This window comes from Corvus hawaiiensis, chromosome 11 (genome assembly GCF_020740725.1).
Source record: "Corvus hawaiiensis isolate bCorHaw1 chromosome 11, bCorHaw1.pri.cur, whole genome shotgun sequence".
Lineage (NCBI taxonomy): Eukaryota > Metazoa > Chordata > Aves > Passeriformes > Corvidae > Corvus > Corvus hawaiiensis.
The window spans coordinates 6,048,600-6,066,601 of NC_063223.1; the positions used below are offsets into that span (position 1 = coordinate 6,048,600).

Below are 18,002 nucleotides of genomic sequence, written 5' to 3' on the forward strand. Positions count from 1 at the left end.
TACACACAACTCCCACCACCGCCGCCGTGCTGAATTCAGAGTAAATATTGATGCATCTTAATGAGGAAAACAATGGCCTGACCTGGTGTAACCTCACAGCTTCACAAAGCCCCGTCACACCTCTCTATCCACGGCTTCAGTTTATCCCAACCCCCTTAACTACAACAAATAAAGAAACAACTCCGAAATCTGTGCTTACCAAGTCCTGGAACTTCCTTTTTTAAAGACTTTTAAGCAATATAAACTGCACAGAAGATCCGAGAATTGAAAGGCTGCCTTAAGCCACCACCACTTTCCAAAACAACTTGACTATCAGAAAAATAAAAGGAGCCAAAAGTTCCATTAGGACCAAATTAGAGGTGCTCGAGCCCAGAATCCTGCCTAAGAGCAATCAGCTGGGGATACTCAACTTGCACAGATAATGGCAGGGTTGGTTTGCAGGGATTCTCTTCCAGCTCCTGGCAAGAAGTGATTTAGATTTCTGGAGACAGAGGTGAGTACCAACAGCTGGATTTATTGCCCCAAGATGCTCCATGCCCTCCCTGAACCCACAGGTAGCTCTGGGCTCTGCATCATCCTGCTGTAACACTCATCAGGAAAAACCAGCACCCCCCTAATCTTTTATTCTTTTCTATCTTTGGGCTCACCTGACCCAAAAATTCAGAATTTGTACTAAACAGCCTGGACTCTCCATAAGGTTTCTGGTTTTGAACTGACATGTTTTAAAAAGGGATTTTTTCCTTAGTTTACACAAATGTAAACAGAGCTGTAAATACATAAGCAGGGCGACTGCTTACCTAAGGAATGGTGGATGATCCCAAAAGCCTGCTTGTCAAATACACCTCGTGCAAGTATTAAGAGCTGTTTATTTTGGAAATGGAACAAAAGCATCCTGAGATAAAGCAGCGTTGCCGATGTGGAAAAACCGGAACATTCCACATTATTCACAATCATCCTGCCAGTATGAAAAGTGAATCAGTTTCCATGCCTGCTCTTGAAAACAGGAATATTTTTTCATGTTTCAACAGAGGAAGGTTGGACTTAAAAAGACTTGAGGAAGTGCTTATGTGTGAGCAGACAGGCAGGGATAAACACAGCTTCACCTCTTTTTGGTGGGGCCAGACTGTCAGTTAAGGGCAATCAGATTTGTCAGCTCAATACAATCCCAAGCACACCCACTCCTATGGAACACTGCCTGTGCAAGTGCCACCTGACAGCTCTGCAGCACCCATGTGCATGGAAAACGGGGCAGGATGCTCAGCAATTTGTGTTCACTCAGCACTCTCTGTTCTCTGAGACGTGGGCTGGCCCCCACCATGGCTGAACTCATCCTCCAAACCCCTACAGAATGTGCCTCTAAATTATGGCTTGTGTTTTACGTCCCACCCATCACCAGTGAGTTAATTACAGTCTGGATTTAAACATTATCATTACGTACAACGTGCAAGATGTGTTAAAGGGAAGGAGGCAGATATGATGTCAGCTCTCTCGCTCTAAATTGTTTAAATAAGGGGGGGAAAGACAAAGAAATTATATGGTGCAAAATGTGGTGTCTACATCAGAATTTGATACCTACTGCATGGGTTTGTAATGCTGGTGAAATTCAGAGATGCAGCACTTCAGGCCCTATAAACTGGGTACCAAAACCTTTCTGGGATGCAGCCTCCGCTGAAATCTGGAATCCCTGAGTAGTTTCCAGCAGTGGTCAGGTCTGGGCCTCAGCCTTGTTCTCAAACCCCAGACTTAGAGAAAGCAACTGCTCACCAAAACTAGTGCCAGTATCCAGAGAAGAGCAGCTCAGGAAAAGCAGAATTCAATTTCTAGCACTTCAGATAAAGATTTGCTGAATTACAACCAGCACTTCTATTACATTAAGCCCAGTCTTCAAACGTGACTAATTCTCCCTTCTCACAAAGTGGATTGTTGATAATAAAATGTACAGTAAATAACTTCAAGACTCTGAGAAGTTGTAGTGGTGAATAAAGTAACTATTCAGACAAAGAGCAGTAAAAGTCAACATGGCTGACTGATCAAATTCCCTAAAAAGCCCCAGAAAGAAGAGCATTATTTTATATTTTTCTCTACCCATATTAATATAGGAATGTGTACTTAGAGCCAAAATTCTTGTGGCTCTTTCCTCTCAACTAGCCTAAATAAAATATAAACTCTTCTATTTCATTAGCTGTGTGCAGAGACGAGGAGAAGGAAGCCAGTTATGAAACAGGCTCAGATGTTGCCAGTCCTTCAAGTTTGTCTGAAGACAGCAACATTTCTGAGGCAGTGAAGTGGCTCTTCAGCAACTACACAAAAATACGTGTGGAATGTCGGGAAAGGATGCTCAAGTGCTGTCTTTCACTTCTTGCTTAGATATTTTCTTCTGAAACAGAGGGATTTGATGTGGATTTTTCACGCAGCTTGGTCTGTTAAGGTACCATTTCATTCTAAGCACCCTTTTTACTTCATATCCACCTTCCACTTGCACATGTAAAACCCTGAAATCTCACTCGGCTGCCAAGTCAGAGCCTGACCTTTCACAAAATACTGCCAATAAATGTCATATAAACCATTATCATTATGAACCATCTCTTCTGGGCTTGATAGCTCTACAATCACACGGCTGACATTTTATCTGGCCCATGCTCCCCATCTCTTCTGTGCACCTTCTATTAATGCAAACTTACATTTCTGCCAGCAGTAAAAATAAAAGCTCGAGGCAAGTTCACTTGAAATTTAATGATAGGAGCTACACAGATAAAGAAACCCATGTAAGACAAACATAGTACAAGAAAGGTTGTAAAATGTCAAAGAAGATGGAATCTTTCAACTTTATAACTCTGTACAGTGCACCAGTGCTTGGCAATGAAGAGAATGCTGAGAAGAACTTAACATTTTAGGTACATTTTAATATACTGCACATATTCTAGACACATTAAACATATTTTAAATGTGCCCAGGACCACTGGGAATGGTCCAGCTCGTGAATTAAGTGCACAAGGAAGACCATGTTACATTGGACATGTTCTATTAACCACAGGGGATTTGTCAGAATGACCCAGATGATTGACATGGAGAGGGACTCGACTCTTTCTCTGCATTACCTCATCATTTCTCCCTTTTTAAAGGCAAACTCATGAGAAAAAAAAAAAAATCAGGTTTTTTGCAAAGACTTCATAATCCAATGTAAAATGATGCCAACTGTTATGGACAAAAGGTAGGTGAAGATGAATTGCATTTGATTTTCTGTGGGACTGGAAACTTCACAGCAGCAGGAAAAAAATCCACAATCTGAGTGAAACCTGCAGCAAACCCCTCATTTCTGCAGCCCTTTGAGAGCTGGCATTTTGCCTGTGCTACATCCCAAACTGACATGCCCTCACCCTTCCTTTGACAGGGGAGCAAAGTTAAATGGGAGAGCCTTAATGGCTCAGCAGTGGTCCTACCCCAGCACTACCTCCGAGGATGAGAGAACTTACTAAAATAAAAACGACCTTCCTTAGCTGGGGCAGTGTAATTTCAGCCCTGGAAACCAAACCTCTCCTCAGTTACAAACCTCAGGCTTTGAAAAGAACATTAAAGGCTCATGTTGAGAGGCTGCTTTTTAAACTTTTTTTTTTTTTTAAGGGAGAATTGAAATGTGTCTCCAGTAGGGAAAGCTCCATTTGGGCCTTCTCCCATGGACAGAGGCAGCAGGGAGAGGGGAACTTCAATTCCCTGTCAGCACTCCAAGCTGTAGTCTCAGTGCAAGGCTGCAGTGGCCTTCAAAAGCTTTAATTTATAAATAAAGTATCTATTCCTACATAAATGTCACATTAAAGTGTATCACAGAATTCAGCACAGCATCTGCCCAGCAATGGCTCCAAATGAAAATGTTATTCCAGTTCTTGCCTTTATTTTCCATCCAAATATTTGTGTAGTTTCAAATAGCCCAAGGAACCTGGTCCTGACATCACCCTCATGGAAATCAATAAAAGCTCTCTCTCTGGCTTCAGGCAGCGGCCTCAAGCATCCTGTAGTGACAACTTTGAAACCCTAAACCCAAACCTCCACAGCCATCGCTGAAGGAATTAATTTCTTTCTATTTACAACCATCCTGAGCACATGGGGCAGTTTATAAACTCGGGTAAAGAAGGCTGTAAGGCAGTGGCCACTGATTTGGAGCAGCTATCTCAAAACAGCCTGCTCAGAACCAGGTGCACTGATGGATTTCTCCATCAGAGGATTCAGCAGCTACAGCAATGAACGCTCACCTCCCTTAGCTGGACTGTGTGCATCCCTAGACAGGGAGTGTGAAGTTTTATTTCATGTAAAATGCCCTTGGAAAAACCAGATCCTGTGATTAGTAACAGCAACCCCAGTTTTTGTGGCAAAATGCAAAACAAGAGTATCCTGCTAGGGAAGTGTGAACTGGCACTACAGATGAAGTGTGAGGACTCAGCAGTGCAGGGCTGCTGGCTCCAGTGGTTGGAGGGAGAAGTGGCATTGCAGGAAGGGGAATGGCAGGAGGGACATGTGAGCAGAGATATCCTGAGGAGAAACAGATGGCAAAGAGAAGGAAGAGGCAAAAAGCAGTGAAGCACAAGAAGAAATATGACAATCACTACAACAGTTTAAATAGAATAATCCAGAAGTCAGCAATATACATGTATTAATTAGACTTATCACCCTGGACTGCACACAACCTTCAGATGGAGTTAACAGAAACCTACACACACAGTTCTATATTACATCATCTGTTTCTTTTTTTTAAAAAGGAAAAAATCTGTTAAAAATTCCTCAGCTAGGTATATCACCCTAAACATTGATGCACGCTCTCTTCAGCAGGGCAATGTATGCAGCCAAAAGCAACTTCAGGCTTTATGGAACATTAATAATTAGAATGAGCACTACAGATGGAATTCAGATTTGAAAAGGGAAAAGCCTCAGCACTAAAAAATACTTGCCTGAGACTGAAATGGGAACACAGTTGTGTAACCATGAGTCTTCTTACCTTCTAGAGGTCACCAACACATGAAAAATCATCCCAGGAATTCAGAAAGTCATTTTATTGGGACATAACAGACATACACTAAAGGTCACTTGAAGCTGAAGTTTCTCGCTGGCTTCTGCTTTGCCATAAAGCAAAACACATTAAAAGAACAATTGAGCTGCTCTGTGGCTCTGGTGCACATGAGAATTCTGCACTGCCATCCACAATGAACAAAGCCGGTCTCTTTCAGTGCTCTTTTTCAGTACTTGAATATCTGCCTTGTAGGAGAAATTGTTTTTGCCTAATACTGTGTCTGGTGCTTCAGGTGTGGTCTGGCAGGCTTTTTATAGCATATTCAGGAGTGCTTTTAAATCATCCCTGGGCAGAAATGGCTATCAAAAGTGGTGACTTTTAATGAGCTACATCACCTACATCCAAGTGGCAGCAACGGTGCATTAGCAGCCTGTGCAAACACAGAAAAAACTTACCCCTTTTCCATGAGGATATGGACAGCACTGTGCTCTGACCTGCCCCTGAAGGCAGGGTAACTGAGGTTCTTGTTCATAGATCCCTTGGAGGCATCAGAGTGAAATGACACCGAGTGAACAGTGTTTTTATTGATATAAAATATATGGCAGGTCTAATTTGGAACAATTTGGTTGCAATGGAAAGGGTGTACGTAGCTGTTCTGGTTATTATCTATAGTGATAGAGCAGTAAAAAAGTATAAAGAGATCACTTAAGAAAATAATAAAGAAAGAAAGGATAGGAGTAGACAGTGGAAAGATATCACCACCCGTGGATCCAGAAACAAGACTTGACTGCTGCAATTTTGATGCCCATTTGTCAAAGTGAGTCTCAGTCTTCATCCATCAGGGATGGAGGAAACCCATGGAACATAAAGTTCAGTGGGATAACACACAGGTTCAGGTGGGAGTGCCCAGGTACCCCCCCTGAAGGGGGAGTTTTCCACTCTCTCTGGCAACACCGTGGATCCTGGGCTGCACCGTGGATCATGAGTCTGGGGGCACTTCGGGAATCTTTGATGGTTTATGGCCCCTTTCTCAGACATGACTGCACAGCTGAGCCAGTTGTGCCTTCTCAGAGGGGATGAAAACGCCCAGGTCTGCGTGTGAATGTCCCGATACCTACCCCAGGAGGGCGTTTACCGCTGAGCCAGGTGTGTACGGGAGGACATCGACATGACAAAAAGCATTACTCCATCTCTGCAGGATCTGTTTCTTACCGGCCTTCTCCCTCGTCTGGCCCAAAACCCAGCTTGTTGCCAAACAAAGGTTGGTTTGTCATCGTGACTCTGGTGGTTTGTGCTCACCCACTCTGTACCTGGGCTATTCTTACGCAGATCAGAGGTTTTGCCACCACACCCCCAAAATCCCTCCTCGTCCCCTTCGGCTGGGGGGTGCAAACCTGGCCTCAGCAAAGTACCCTGTTGCTTTTGCAAATCATTAACCCTTAACATTTCAGTCCCTCACACACTGGCAGATTGTTCTGTTTGCACTTTTTCCCAGAACTCTCACCTGAGGACTGAGTAGTCTGCCCAATTTCTAAGCAGCTCGTCCAGGATTTGACCTCAGGGGCAACTCCATGAGTGCCCTTTCCAAAAGTCATCACAGAACCATAGCATGGTTTCGGTTGGTAGGAACCTTAAAGACCATCTGGTTCCAAACCCTTTGCCACGGACAGGGACACCTTCCACTACACCAGGTAGCTCCAGGCTGGCCTGGCCGCCCCTGCGCTCTGCCTGTGCCCAGCCGATGTGTCCCACGGCCCCGCTCCGAGCAATCATCCCTTCTGTCACCGCTGCCGGCGGCCGAAGCTGCTCCTTCCCGGTCTCACCCTGTCACACCCCGCCGCGACCCTCCCTGCGCTCCCCCTCCCCTCCTCTCCCACCGCTTCCCCATCGCGGCCCCTTCCCCTCCCGCCGCTCGTATCCCCGCGCTGCCGGCGCAGCGCTGCCCCGGGCACAGCTCTGCCATCCCGGGCCCCCCGTCACCTGGCCAGCGCGGAGCCCAGCCCCTCCCCGAGACAAAGCCCCCTTGTCCCGGCCGCGGGGGACCCCCGGGGTCCCGGTGGGCGGCGCCGGGCGGGGGCGGTGCCGGGCGGGGCGGGCGCTGTGCGCAGGCGGCGGCGCGGCCGCGGCTCCTTCCCGGGCGCTCCGGGACCGGCGGGGACGGGGCACGGCCGCGGGCCGGGCCGGGGGCTCAGCTGCCTCTCGGGCGGCGGCAGGAGCGGTTTCTACTTATTTATTCCCGTTCTCTGCCTCTCCCCCGGCCCATCTCCGCAGTCCGGGTACTTTTTCTGGGCTTTTTTTTTCTTGCTTTTTTTTTTTTTTTTTTTTTTTTTTCTTTTTTCTGTTGTTCGCGGCGGAGCGGAAGGAGGATGGGGTTCGAGCTGGATCGCTTCAGCGGGGACGTGGATCCCGACTTCAAGTGTAACCTGTGCAACAAGGTGCTGGAGGACCCGCTGACCACCCCGTGCGGGCACGTCTTCTGCGCGGGCTGCGTGCTGCCCTGGGTGGTGCAGCAGGGCAGCTGCCCCGTCAACTGCCAGCGCATCTCCACCAAGGAGCTCAACCACGTCCTGCCCCTCAAGAGCCTCATCCTCAAGCTGGACATCAAGTGCGACAACCACGCGCGGGGCTGCGAGGCGGTGGTGCCGCTGCAGCACCTGGGCGAGCACGCCGAGACCTGCGACTTCTCTCCGGCCAAGTGCCGCAACCGCGGCTGCCGCCAGGTGCTCAACCTGCGCGATGTGGAAGCGCACATGCGGGAGCGCTGCGAGGCGCGGCCCGCGGGGCTGTGCGAGCAGGGCTGCGGGCTGGTGCTGACCCACGGCGAGCGCCGGGCCGGCGGCCACGGCTGCCTGCGGGCGCTGCGCGCACACGGGGCCGCGCTGCAGGCGCGGGCGGCCGCGCTGGAGAAGGCGCTGAAGAAGGAGGCGCTGCGCGCCGGCAAGCGGGAGCAGTCGCTGCTGTCGCGACTGGCGGCGGCGCAGCTGGAGCTGCAGGTGACGGCGCTGCGCTACCAGAAGCGCTTCACGCAGTACAGCGCCCGCCTGGACGCGCTGGCCCGCGCCCGCGCAGCCTCCCCCGGCAAGGTAAGGACGGGCCCCGCCGCGCCCCGCGCTGCCCGCAGCCGCTCGGGATGCGCCTTGTCCCGTGCGCGGGTCCCGGGGCGTTCCTGCGGGAGAGGGGCCCCGTCGCCCCGCCGTGTGCGGGGCTTGTCGTGGAGAGCCCGTCCGGCCCCAAATCCTTTCAAATACCTGAGCTTTGGGGGTTAATAGCCGTAATGTGCCGCTTTCTGTAGGTACATGTTTTCGACTGTGACTGTCGTTGCTAGCTGGACCCCATAAGGTAACTCGCACGGAAAAGTAACAAGGTCACGGTATTACTGTTTGCTCTTGGTTTTCTTCCCCGAAGAAAACTCTAAAAGTGGAATTTCCAGGGCTGGAAATGGTGTTAAACCAGCAGAAATTGACTCCCAGGAGTCACACAAAGCGGGTGAATTGGAAGAAGCTGCTGTGACCCAATCCTTTCCAGACCCTGAGCTCACCTAGCATCCCACAATAGGGCTTCCTACAAAATGCAGTCTTTAAGATTAAATATTACGCAACTCAGACACCTCACCAGCTATTTCAGAATCTGCAGCCATCATCTTTGTAACATCCACATCCAAATACAGGACGTATGCTGTGTACTTGTGATTTCTTTGCCAGAGTCACACAGGGTTCTTTAAAAGCTCAATTTAGAAAGGGAAAAATTAACTTGATTTCAGCCCCTCAAAATTAGATCATTCATAAAATGACCAGAATCAAAAGCCGGAGCTACAACAAGTTTTAATTGGAATGAGGCTCCCCAGCGCGGGAAGCCCTGGAAGCCAATTATCTTTTAAATGAAGACATTCAGAGTCCTCCCAGTGACCTGGAATGTGCTACCACAGACACAGCAGTATTAAACTGTTCAAAACTGTCAGACATCTGTATTCACACCTTTGGTAATGTTGAGGCTCTAAAAGCTGTGTAAAGGAAATAAAACTTCATGTTAGAGGATTTTTTTTTTTTTTTTAACCTTCTTAGCAATCCAGGGCAGAACCCACCATGTTTTCCTAACTCAAACCAGAAAATATTTCAATACTAAATGTGCTGTTCTAACTGCAGGCAATACTGGTTAAAGTCTTAGTAATACCATTAAAATAAATTGGGGGTTCACAGTCATATCAAGATTCAGGACAGTTCTGTCTCCCCACTTTCCTGCAGCACTTTGCCATGGCACTCTGGAGGCTTCCTGCTCCCACAGCTTGGCACACAGCTCCATCTCCATTGCTGATGACAGGAGAGCCCTGCACACAGTCCTGCTGTCAAAAATCATCTCGCCCAATCCCTGCCTCCTCATCTCTGATCTCTTTTATTCTCACACCACCCCTTCTTCGTGCCTAGTGCTGGTAATGTTGGGTTTGCATCACTTAGCTCTGTATGGTGTAGGGAGCTGCTGCAGTCCTGAGAGCTGCTCTTTCATCGCTGCAAATGTTCACGGCACACATTTCCAGCTAGGCTTTTTATCAGATTTATGGGTACAGCTGGCCCAGACCGCTGTGCTGGGTCTCAGCCCCGTTACAAAAGGCTGTTATGCAGTTCTCTGGAGCAGCCACCACTCTGAAGAAAGCTGGAAGGTGTCATGTCACCACAGCCCTGGGCCAGCGGTCAGTCAATTACGTGTCTTTCACAGCATTTTGGGCAGCTGGCCAACACTAACAGCTCTCCACTGCCCAGCTCCCAGACAAGCACAATCAGCAAACTTGCATCTTTGTGACCCAGAGAGTTTTCTAAAAGACCCGTGGTAATCACCTGGTGCAGGGGATGCTTTCCCAGTCTGGGGCTGTGGCAGACTTCCAAGTCTGGGGTTATTTTCTGAGAGACAGTAGCACAGACTGTGCAGGAACACTCAGCAGGACATACAAATTTGCCTAAGGATTAGATCCCTGAACACAGGGATTAGAGGTATGATAGTGTGAAATAACCAATTTGCTGTCATTATTTAAATTACGACCATTATTCATATTTCATACATTCCTAGATGTAATAGTTTGCTCTATGTAAACACAAGTAGGCTGAGCACCAACAATCTGGGTTCATAGCTTACAAGTGGTGATTGCAGAACTTAGTGTGGGATGTTCTGGCTCCTCAGTAGATGAAGAAAAAGGGTTTTCTGACTTTCCTGCCTGATGACTGCGTGTTGCTGCAGATGTAGAACCAATCCAGAATAAATCAGATGATGTATCCTGTAGTCAAAACAGAAGAAATGCCCACGTACAGCTGTGTTCAAATGCTTAGTCAAAGGGGAAATACGATACTGGGTGACATTCGACCATTCATTAAAGACCCAAATTTGTGGTCTTTTGGCAGCTTTGGAGATCCAGGTCAGAATTCACCCTAGCACAGATTTTGTGATGCAGGATGAATCACAGCTTTGCTGTGCTTTCATCTACCATTTCTGAGGAGAGTTCTATGACACCTCCATAACTATGTTGAAAAGAGACATAAATAAAATACCTATTTTATACACACATTCATTTGTAAGCATCTCACAATTTTGTAAGGCCCTTAAGCAGGTAGGCGTGCCTTAAGTGGCCCCAGTTGTGCTATCCATGTGCATTCTTTGTCACTGAGGGAACACTTTAATTTTACTGTGTACAGTTCAAAGGTTTATTCGGAGAATGACTGTTTATTCCTTGCTGGGAAGAGGAGAGGCTTATTGAGGATGAGCTTGAGGAGGGAGTGGTGGGGAAGGTGGTGTATCTCACTCAAAATTAGTATTTCCTTCAATCAGACATGTCAATCCTGAAATATCAAAGTCTAAACAATCAAGAAAAAAACTTGTACAATTCAAACAAGGCTTAATCCTTGGTGAAACACAGCACTGTGCACACCTCTTGATAAGCTGATCTGGTCAATCCCTTATTTACACAGCCGACAAAGTCCTTTGGGAAGGAACAAGGGGAGAGGGAATCGGAAGCTTTTGACAGTGCTGGCTGCAGCCCAGGGTGAAAACCCTTCTGCTCTCCTGGCAACCAGAGACAGGGACTGACTTTAAATGTGTCAGCCAGGCAGGAACCAGTTATGATCTGACATTCAGGACCTCTGTGGTGGTGGTGGTAACACAGGTTTGAATTCTGTAAGAGCCAGATGAAGTCCTTTAAAACAAGAAGATGTGTTTTTCTCAGCCTGTCCCCCAAGCAGGATGTGCCAGGCTGGTCCTGGCAGCCCTTTCACCAGGGAACAAGGAGCTGAGGTGCTTCCTCTGGTGAAGACAGACCTTCTCAGCCGCAGCACTACCAAAGAAATTAGTCTTCCACTATCTAAAGGGAAAGGCAGTCTATTAGCTGCACATTACTCAGCTGGGAAGTGCAGTAATTTCAAGAATTATGTTTAAGAGTTCTGTTCAGCTATGGGAATACAACATGCCAGGAACCATCAGGTCTGCTGCCGGAGCAGCTGCCGGGGCAGGGCTGGCCCCTGGCCACCGCATTTCCACAGTTACCTCACTGTTCAGTGACTGCTCTGCTGGAACACGAGATGCTGGAGGGGGAGAGAAAGGCAGAGCCCTGGAAAAATCATTTGCATTGTGGCTTCCTTATGAAGAGAAGGTTGTTGAAGGAATTGTTGAGACCGGAGATGTGGATGTGCAGCAGTGGCCAAGTGTCGCAGCGAGGTGCTGCTGCCTCCCCGGGGCCGGGCAGTTCCGCACTGATGGTGGGATGGGACTGCTGCCATGGGGAACATGGAGACACCACACAAAGCCCCCAGAAAGGGCTGGGAATGTCTTTAAAACCCCTGTAGACAGAAGTACTTTTTCAGAAGTACCTCCAGAGAGCTGCATTAGTTGTTTCTTTTCCCTCACAACCCGACTGATTCAATCCCACCTGCTTTAACACTTGTTCAGCCAGGTAGAAAAGTGTCAAATCAAAGCCACATAAGGAGGCTTTAATGAAAACAGGCAACTCTAATTACTGCAAGTGTCTTGAGAGCAATGTTGTAATTGTTTTTTGATTGTTCTAATTGATTTACCTTCTTAAATAGGGATAATAGAAGGAAACAGTAGTGCTAACATGTGCTTGTCTTTCAAATCCAGAATCATCAGTCCTTGAAAGTGGTCTCACAGGACTGGAAATTTGTTCCTTGAAATCCTGTCTGAGGTCTGGGTCTGTAGACTTGCAGGGAAATAGATTTTACTTCATTTTTCAGTCGTCCTCTGAGTACCTGGTTCTCACAACTGCCAAGTGCAGGCAGATTCAAATAAAATCGGTCAGAGTTTGTTCATATTCCTCTGTATCAGGTCCAAGTCTATTTATTATTCGATCATTAGGGAAGATAATGATCAGAAGCTGACATAGAAGTTGTAAAGCACATTTTCAGGTGGAGTTGTTGGTGCAGCTCCCCTGTGAAGGAGCTCAGAGCGTGCAGTCAGGGGAGCTCTGCCAGCTCACACGCAGGGAATTGGGCTTCCTTATCATCCCCAAATCTGTGGGAGTAATTCAGTAATCCAGGATTACTTTGACATTTTTTATGACTTTAATAGACATTAATATTTGATTGACAACTTCAAATTGACATGTTAGAAGAAAAATGCACAAACTAAAACCATCTGCACTGAATTACAATGTAACTGTTGCAATTTTTGTCATTAATTGGTTATGAAAACCAGACTTGTAAGATAACTTCCTCAAACTTTTTTGTGTTCGTAACTTTTTCACCCTTTGGATAAAACAAAGAAAATGGTTTTGGAGGTAGAAAAGTTCGTCTGTATCTCTAGAAGAACATACTGATCCTATTCTGATCTCTACAAACAATATTGTTATTCAGAGGGCTTTTTGTAGTGCTCTGCTGTTGTTTGTTGTGCTGTAAATAACAACCACTAGATTGAGACTGAAGAGAGAACATTGTGAACATTTAGTGGTCTTTAACAGTTCCTGCACTTACTTTTGTCTTTATGAAAGTTAATAGGCCTAAGTAGCATCCCTGTGTCATAAAGGACATTTTGTAGGAGTTTGTAGTTAGGAACAAGCTGGGATAAGAGACCAGGATAACAGAGCCTGTTCACACAGCCCCCCAAATAGTACACATCCTTCCACTGTATCTTTGTTGTACATTGTTTGTCCAGACAACCATTCACTGCAGAATTTCATATTTTAGGGATTAACATAATGATTTTCAGTGATGGAAGATTTCTGTTTTGCTAGTCTTAAAATGCCAGAGAAAAAAAATTATGCACAGCCGGTGCTGTGAATAGCAATTGCTGTTCTGGGCCTGTGGCAAAATTTGTAGCAATTTTGTTTAATGCTGTTTTCTAAAACTCTGCAGAGAATTTCTGTTGTACAACGCTGTGTTTGATACTGTTTAAAACAATGTCACGTAGCCAGCAGGAGAGAGAGGCAATGCAAGGACCCAGTCCTAAGATTCAGTCACCCCCAAGCACTGGAAAAGTCAAAGAGTTTGACTGCTGGGAGTGTGGAGTATTTTACATAACACATCACATATGACTGGGTCAAGTAGTTGCAGGAACCAGCATTACATATAGACCTCTTCTGTTGCTGTTAATTGTCTCACTGTAGATCTCAATAAAAAAGACACATAAATCTTAGGGGTGGTTCTGCTGCTGGAGCTCAGTGGGGTGGCTGGAGCAGCCACTGGGAGCTGCTGACTCTGCTCCTGCAAAGTTATTCCAAACATTTGTCTCTAAACTACAAGGGGATAAAAAAAAAAAAAAGAGAAACCAACCCAACAAAAAAGCTGGGTAGAAGTATTACCTGTTCTGTTTTACCCCCCCACACACAATGTTTTGAAAGTGTTTATCTGTTCTTTGTAGGGTGAAGAAACAAAAGCCCTGACTCTGGTCCTGCATCGGGACTCTGGATCTCTTGGATTTAATATTATTGGTGGCCGGCCATGCGTGGTATGTTAATTGTTAAAATACGTTTGCCCTTTGCAGTTGGGAGCAGTATGTAGGTCAACACCTCGAGGAAAAATGTTGCTGACAAGCATTTGGTCCTCTTGGGATTCTTTCAGAGCAGTTCTTCCACTGAGATTGGTATGGATGTCTATTGACTACGCTGCCTTTTCTCTCACTGCCTGTTTATTCTTGCATATCATCACAGCCAGCACCACTGATCCTGGTGCAATGCCACTCCCAAAAGGATCAAACCCATGGTGTCTCTTTCTCAGACCATAATCCTGTGATGTTCATGGGTTGAGAGCCACAACTTTAGCCCCTTCCATTAAAAAAAAAAGTAATTTACTCTCCTTGCCACCAGAGATGCAGCAGCCCTCTGTGCAGGTGAAGGGATGGAACTTAAACAGCCTACTTTTGAATTCTGTGATTTCAGCAGATGTTTCCTGCACCACACACTCACTAATGTATTTTTTCTGGATGCTTGTTGACTGGCGCTGCTGCATATGACTTTAATTAGATCAAGGACTGGATTATACCTTGTCCTAGTAATTTAGAAAGTATTCAGAACTACTTCTTGGCTGCTCAGAAATCTGACATTGATCACGATTTATTCCTAGTGAATTCACTTGAAAGTTATACTTTCTTTAGAGTTTTTCAACTTTCTGAGACATTGTTCTGCGTTGGTAGAAGCACAATACACAGGAATATGAAAATACCTTGTTCGGTGTAAGTTGTTTTCATGGGTTTATTTTTAAGTCTCCAGAGGAAAAGCTGTGCAACTAAAAATAAAAATTGCACCGTTGTCCTATGTTTGATGTGCAAACAGGCTGTGTCTCACTGGATTTTGCATTGAGAATAATTGTAGTGACAATTACTCCTGAGCTGGCCTAAGTCAGAGGAAAATGATTATCAAGCAACTAATTTACCTAATGGAAGTTCGTCCCTGGTTGCTTAGTCTTTCAAAACAGGAGTATCAGGTGTTCTCATTAGCACAAAGTAATTCCATATTAAGACATCAATAAGAATATTTCTCTCAAATTACATGCATTGTTGTGACATGGACAAGCTTCAGCTGAAGGCAGACGAGAGGGGCAATAATGTGTTTTCCTTTTCATCCTTGAAGGACAATCAGGATGGGTCATCGAGCGAAGGAATTTTTGTATCGAAAATAGTTGACACTGGGCCTGCTGCTAAGGAAGGAGGACTGCAAATCCACGACAGGATTATTGAGGTATCTGAACAAACTGCCTTTTAATAGTGCAAGCTGCAGCTCAGGTCTTCACATGGCATGTTTGCTGCGGGTTTGGGAGAAGTGGACCGTGGTAAACACGGTCTAGAAGATACGTCTGTGAAAATATGCTGGCCTTGATTCAGTGCTGACCTCCAGGGCTTTAGGTATAGTCCTTCCCTAAATATAGAAACCAGATTATGGATGGTATGTGCATGTCCTGTCTTTCTGAGCAGCTCGCATCTCTCTGGTATGGCATAGATAGTTCTTTTTTAAGCTGTTGGAAACTTGGAAGTTATTTAGTTAAAACCATATGTGAAATATCTGTGCTGTAAAGCACAATGTTATTTTTCTTGGTATTGAAGTTTTGAACAGTCAGGGAAAATTCCACTCTGTGATTTCTCCATGGTTTATCATAAACCTAAGTCACTCCACGAATGTTTTTTGTGAGTTCTTACATTACTTAGATTGCAGTCTGAATTTCTACTCATTTGGCCAAAGTCTTGACCTCAATAAAAAGCTCTTCCTGTGAAGGAGATGGTTGCATGAAACTTTGCTCTCAATTTGCAGCGAGCAAATTTCTTTTTGAGGGGAGGGGAGAGAGCAAGAAAAAGGTTCATTTTCATGAAACAAAATGCAGCTGACGGTGAGTCAGTTCCCATTGTTTGGCATTTTGCAGTTCAGAAAAAGTCTTCCTCACTGTCTTATTTTTGTAGGCTGGAGACACTTTGAGAGTCTATTGTTCAAAAAGATAAGTGCGGTGTTTGTTGCCAAGGGTATCATGGAACGGCCAGTTTCTCTAAGTAATGGAATTCCATTGCTCTTATGTTTTGCAAATGAGCAATAAACAGCTGTTAAGGATTTTCTGTTGGCAGGGGACAAAGTGTATTTGCCTTTTTCTGTACTGTTATGGTAAATTGTATTCACAATTTAGTAAGGGCATAAAATATTAATTAAATTTCTTCATATGGGAAAGAATGGAGCCACAGTAGCAGAACTATAAAAAGATAAGAAGCTGAGCTGTGAAATGATCCAGAGTTGCTCAAACTCTGTGTGTGATGTAACATAATTGCGAAAAGGTCTGGACAGTTTTGTGAGAACTCTGCGATTTTGTTTGAACTGAAAGGTTTCCCATAAGCCTGAATTCCTCCGCAGCCTCCTTGGAAAGCTGACATCCGTTTCTGAAGTAGTGCACAGTCACATAAACCAAACAACCGTATGAAAACCAAAATCTCTGGGAGATCAAATACCCCAAGGTTAGGAAATGTCCTGGTCTGGTTCAGGCTCCGTGAGCACAAGTGCTGTCGCAGTTGTGGAAGTGACCCTGGCTCACAGCACAGGGGACAAGGGCAGCCAACCTCCATGGGCTCTGCACCATCTGCTCTCTTGCAAGGCACCTCCTTCCTTCTGATCTTATTTTTGCTCCTTCCTTACTGCTCCCCAAGCTTAGTGTTTGTCCAGGCTGAGGAACGAAGTCCCACTCTGCATCCAGAGGAGCTGAGAGGGACATGAGAGGACAGGCTGGGTGAGCTTTCCTGCTGTGTCCCCTCACGGAGCAGAGCCATGCCTGTGCCAGCAGTGTTAGTGCAGAGCCTTTTGCACAGTTCAAGCTGCATTTTCAGAGAAGAGAAAAGCCCAGAATAAAGGCATTAGAGCGATTTGTTGGATTAATAACACGCCAAGGGTAGCGGGAGCCCATGTGTTGACATGGGGTTGACGTGTTGACAGCTCTTGTTGTGCTGACCACAAACTCATTGTCATCTTCACTCTTCTCACCTCTAAATATACACAAAATGCTGATGAAAATGGAGCACATTGTTTCCCAAGTGTTGGCTTTGGGTGCCTCCAGATCAGCAACTCACTCTGGATCAGGAATGTTCTGTGGAAGCAAGCCTTGAGTGATGCCCAGCTAATGTGGTTTGATTCCCATTGTGGAGCAGTCTCCAAGAGTGCTAATTGAATTCTTTTTTAGGTAAATTAATTCATTTCACGCAGCCCAGCCACTACAGGCATCCAGTTCACAGCACTAGACTCGAGTGCTCTAGACGAGAGCCCTCAAAATACAGATGTTGTGGACACCAGCTCCTGAGAGCAGCTGTTTCATCCTGTGTTCTCTGCAATTTATATTTAGCACACTGTATCTAACCTTACTCTGGATAAGGAAAAAGGGGACACCTCCTGCATCAAGGCATCTAAGTGAGCTTTATCACCCTAATGTCTAATTTTCTTAGCTAACTGAAATACCTGTAATTATTAGAATTAGGTAATGGCCAGTGGTGGCGTCCTTCTAGAGGCAAGTTTTTTTATAACCTTCACACTGTCAAAGTTTTGATTTGGGAGTCTGACTCAAAAATGATTTACAGATGTAGCTGTAACTAGCAGGACACAGCTGGAGGACTTGGCACAGAGCAGAGCATCCTAGCAGGTCACATTTGCTTTCAAATGCACAAAAACTGGTAAGGAAAGATGGCAACTTACTTCTCTAGGACTGAATTTAGCTATCTAAAACTTCTTTGACTTGTTCCTTCAATATTAAGGTTTTTATGTATCATCAGCATGATTTTGAATAGACTCTTTCACAAAGAATTCTTATTCCACTGTAAGCTGCTGAGCATAACATCTCCCTAATTAATTCCAGCATCCATCACAAAGAATTCACAATGAAGTAAAACATGAATCATTCGATTTCCTTTTGGAAAATGTTTCTTTGCTGCAGATCTTCTGGTGGATGTGTTTTGGAACACATATAAAATAAGAGCGTCGCTTCTCGTTTTCAGAACTGCCACAACATTTCTAATTACTGAGCAGGGATTAGGTAGAGTGAAATCCAGACGCATCCAGGGT

At 45.6% G+C, this 18,002-nt stretch overlaps 1 protein-coding gene across 1 annotated transcript in view; it reads left to right on the forward strand.

The window, feature by feature from the left end:
• The first annotated feature begins 7,147 nt into the window (after positions 1-7,147).
• PDZRN3 (PDZ domain containing ring finger 3) overlaps positions 7,148-18,002 on the forward strand; it is a 131,136-nt gene continuing 120,281 nt past the window's right edge. The window contains exons 1-3 of the mRNA XM_048316008.1: positions 7,148-8,082; positions 13,847-13,933; positions 15,054-15,161. Of these exons, the coding sequence (XP_048171965.1) occupies positions 7,366-8,082; positions 13,847-13,933; positions 15,054-15,161 (912 nt within the window). The 5' untranslated portion in view covers positions 7,148-7,365. The remainder of the gene's footprint in view (positions 8,083-13,846; positions 13,934-15,053; positions 15,162-18,002) is intronic.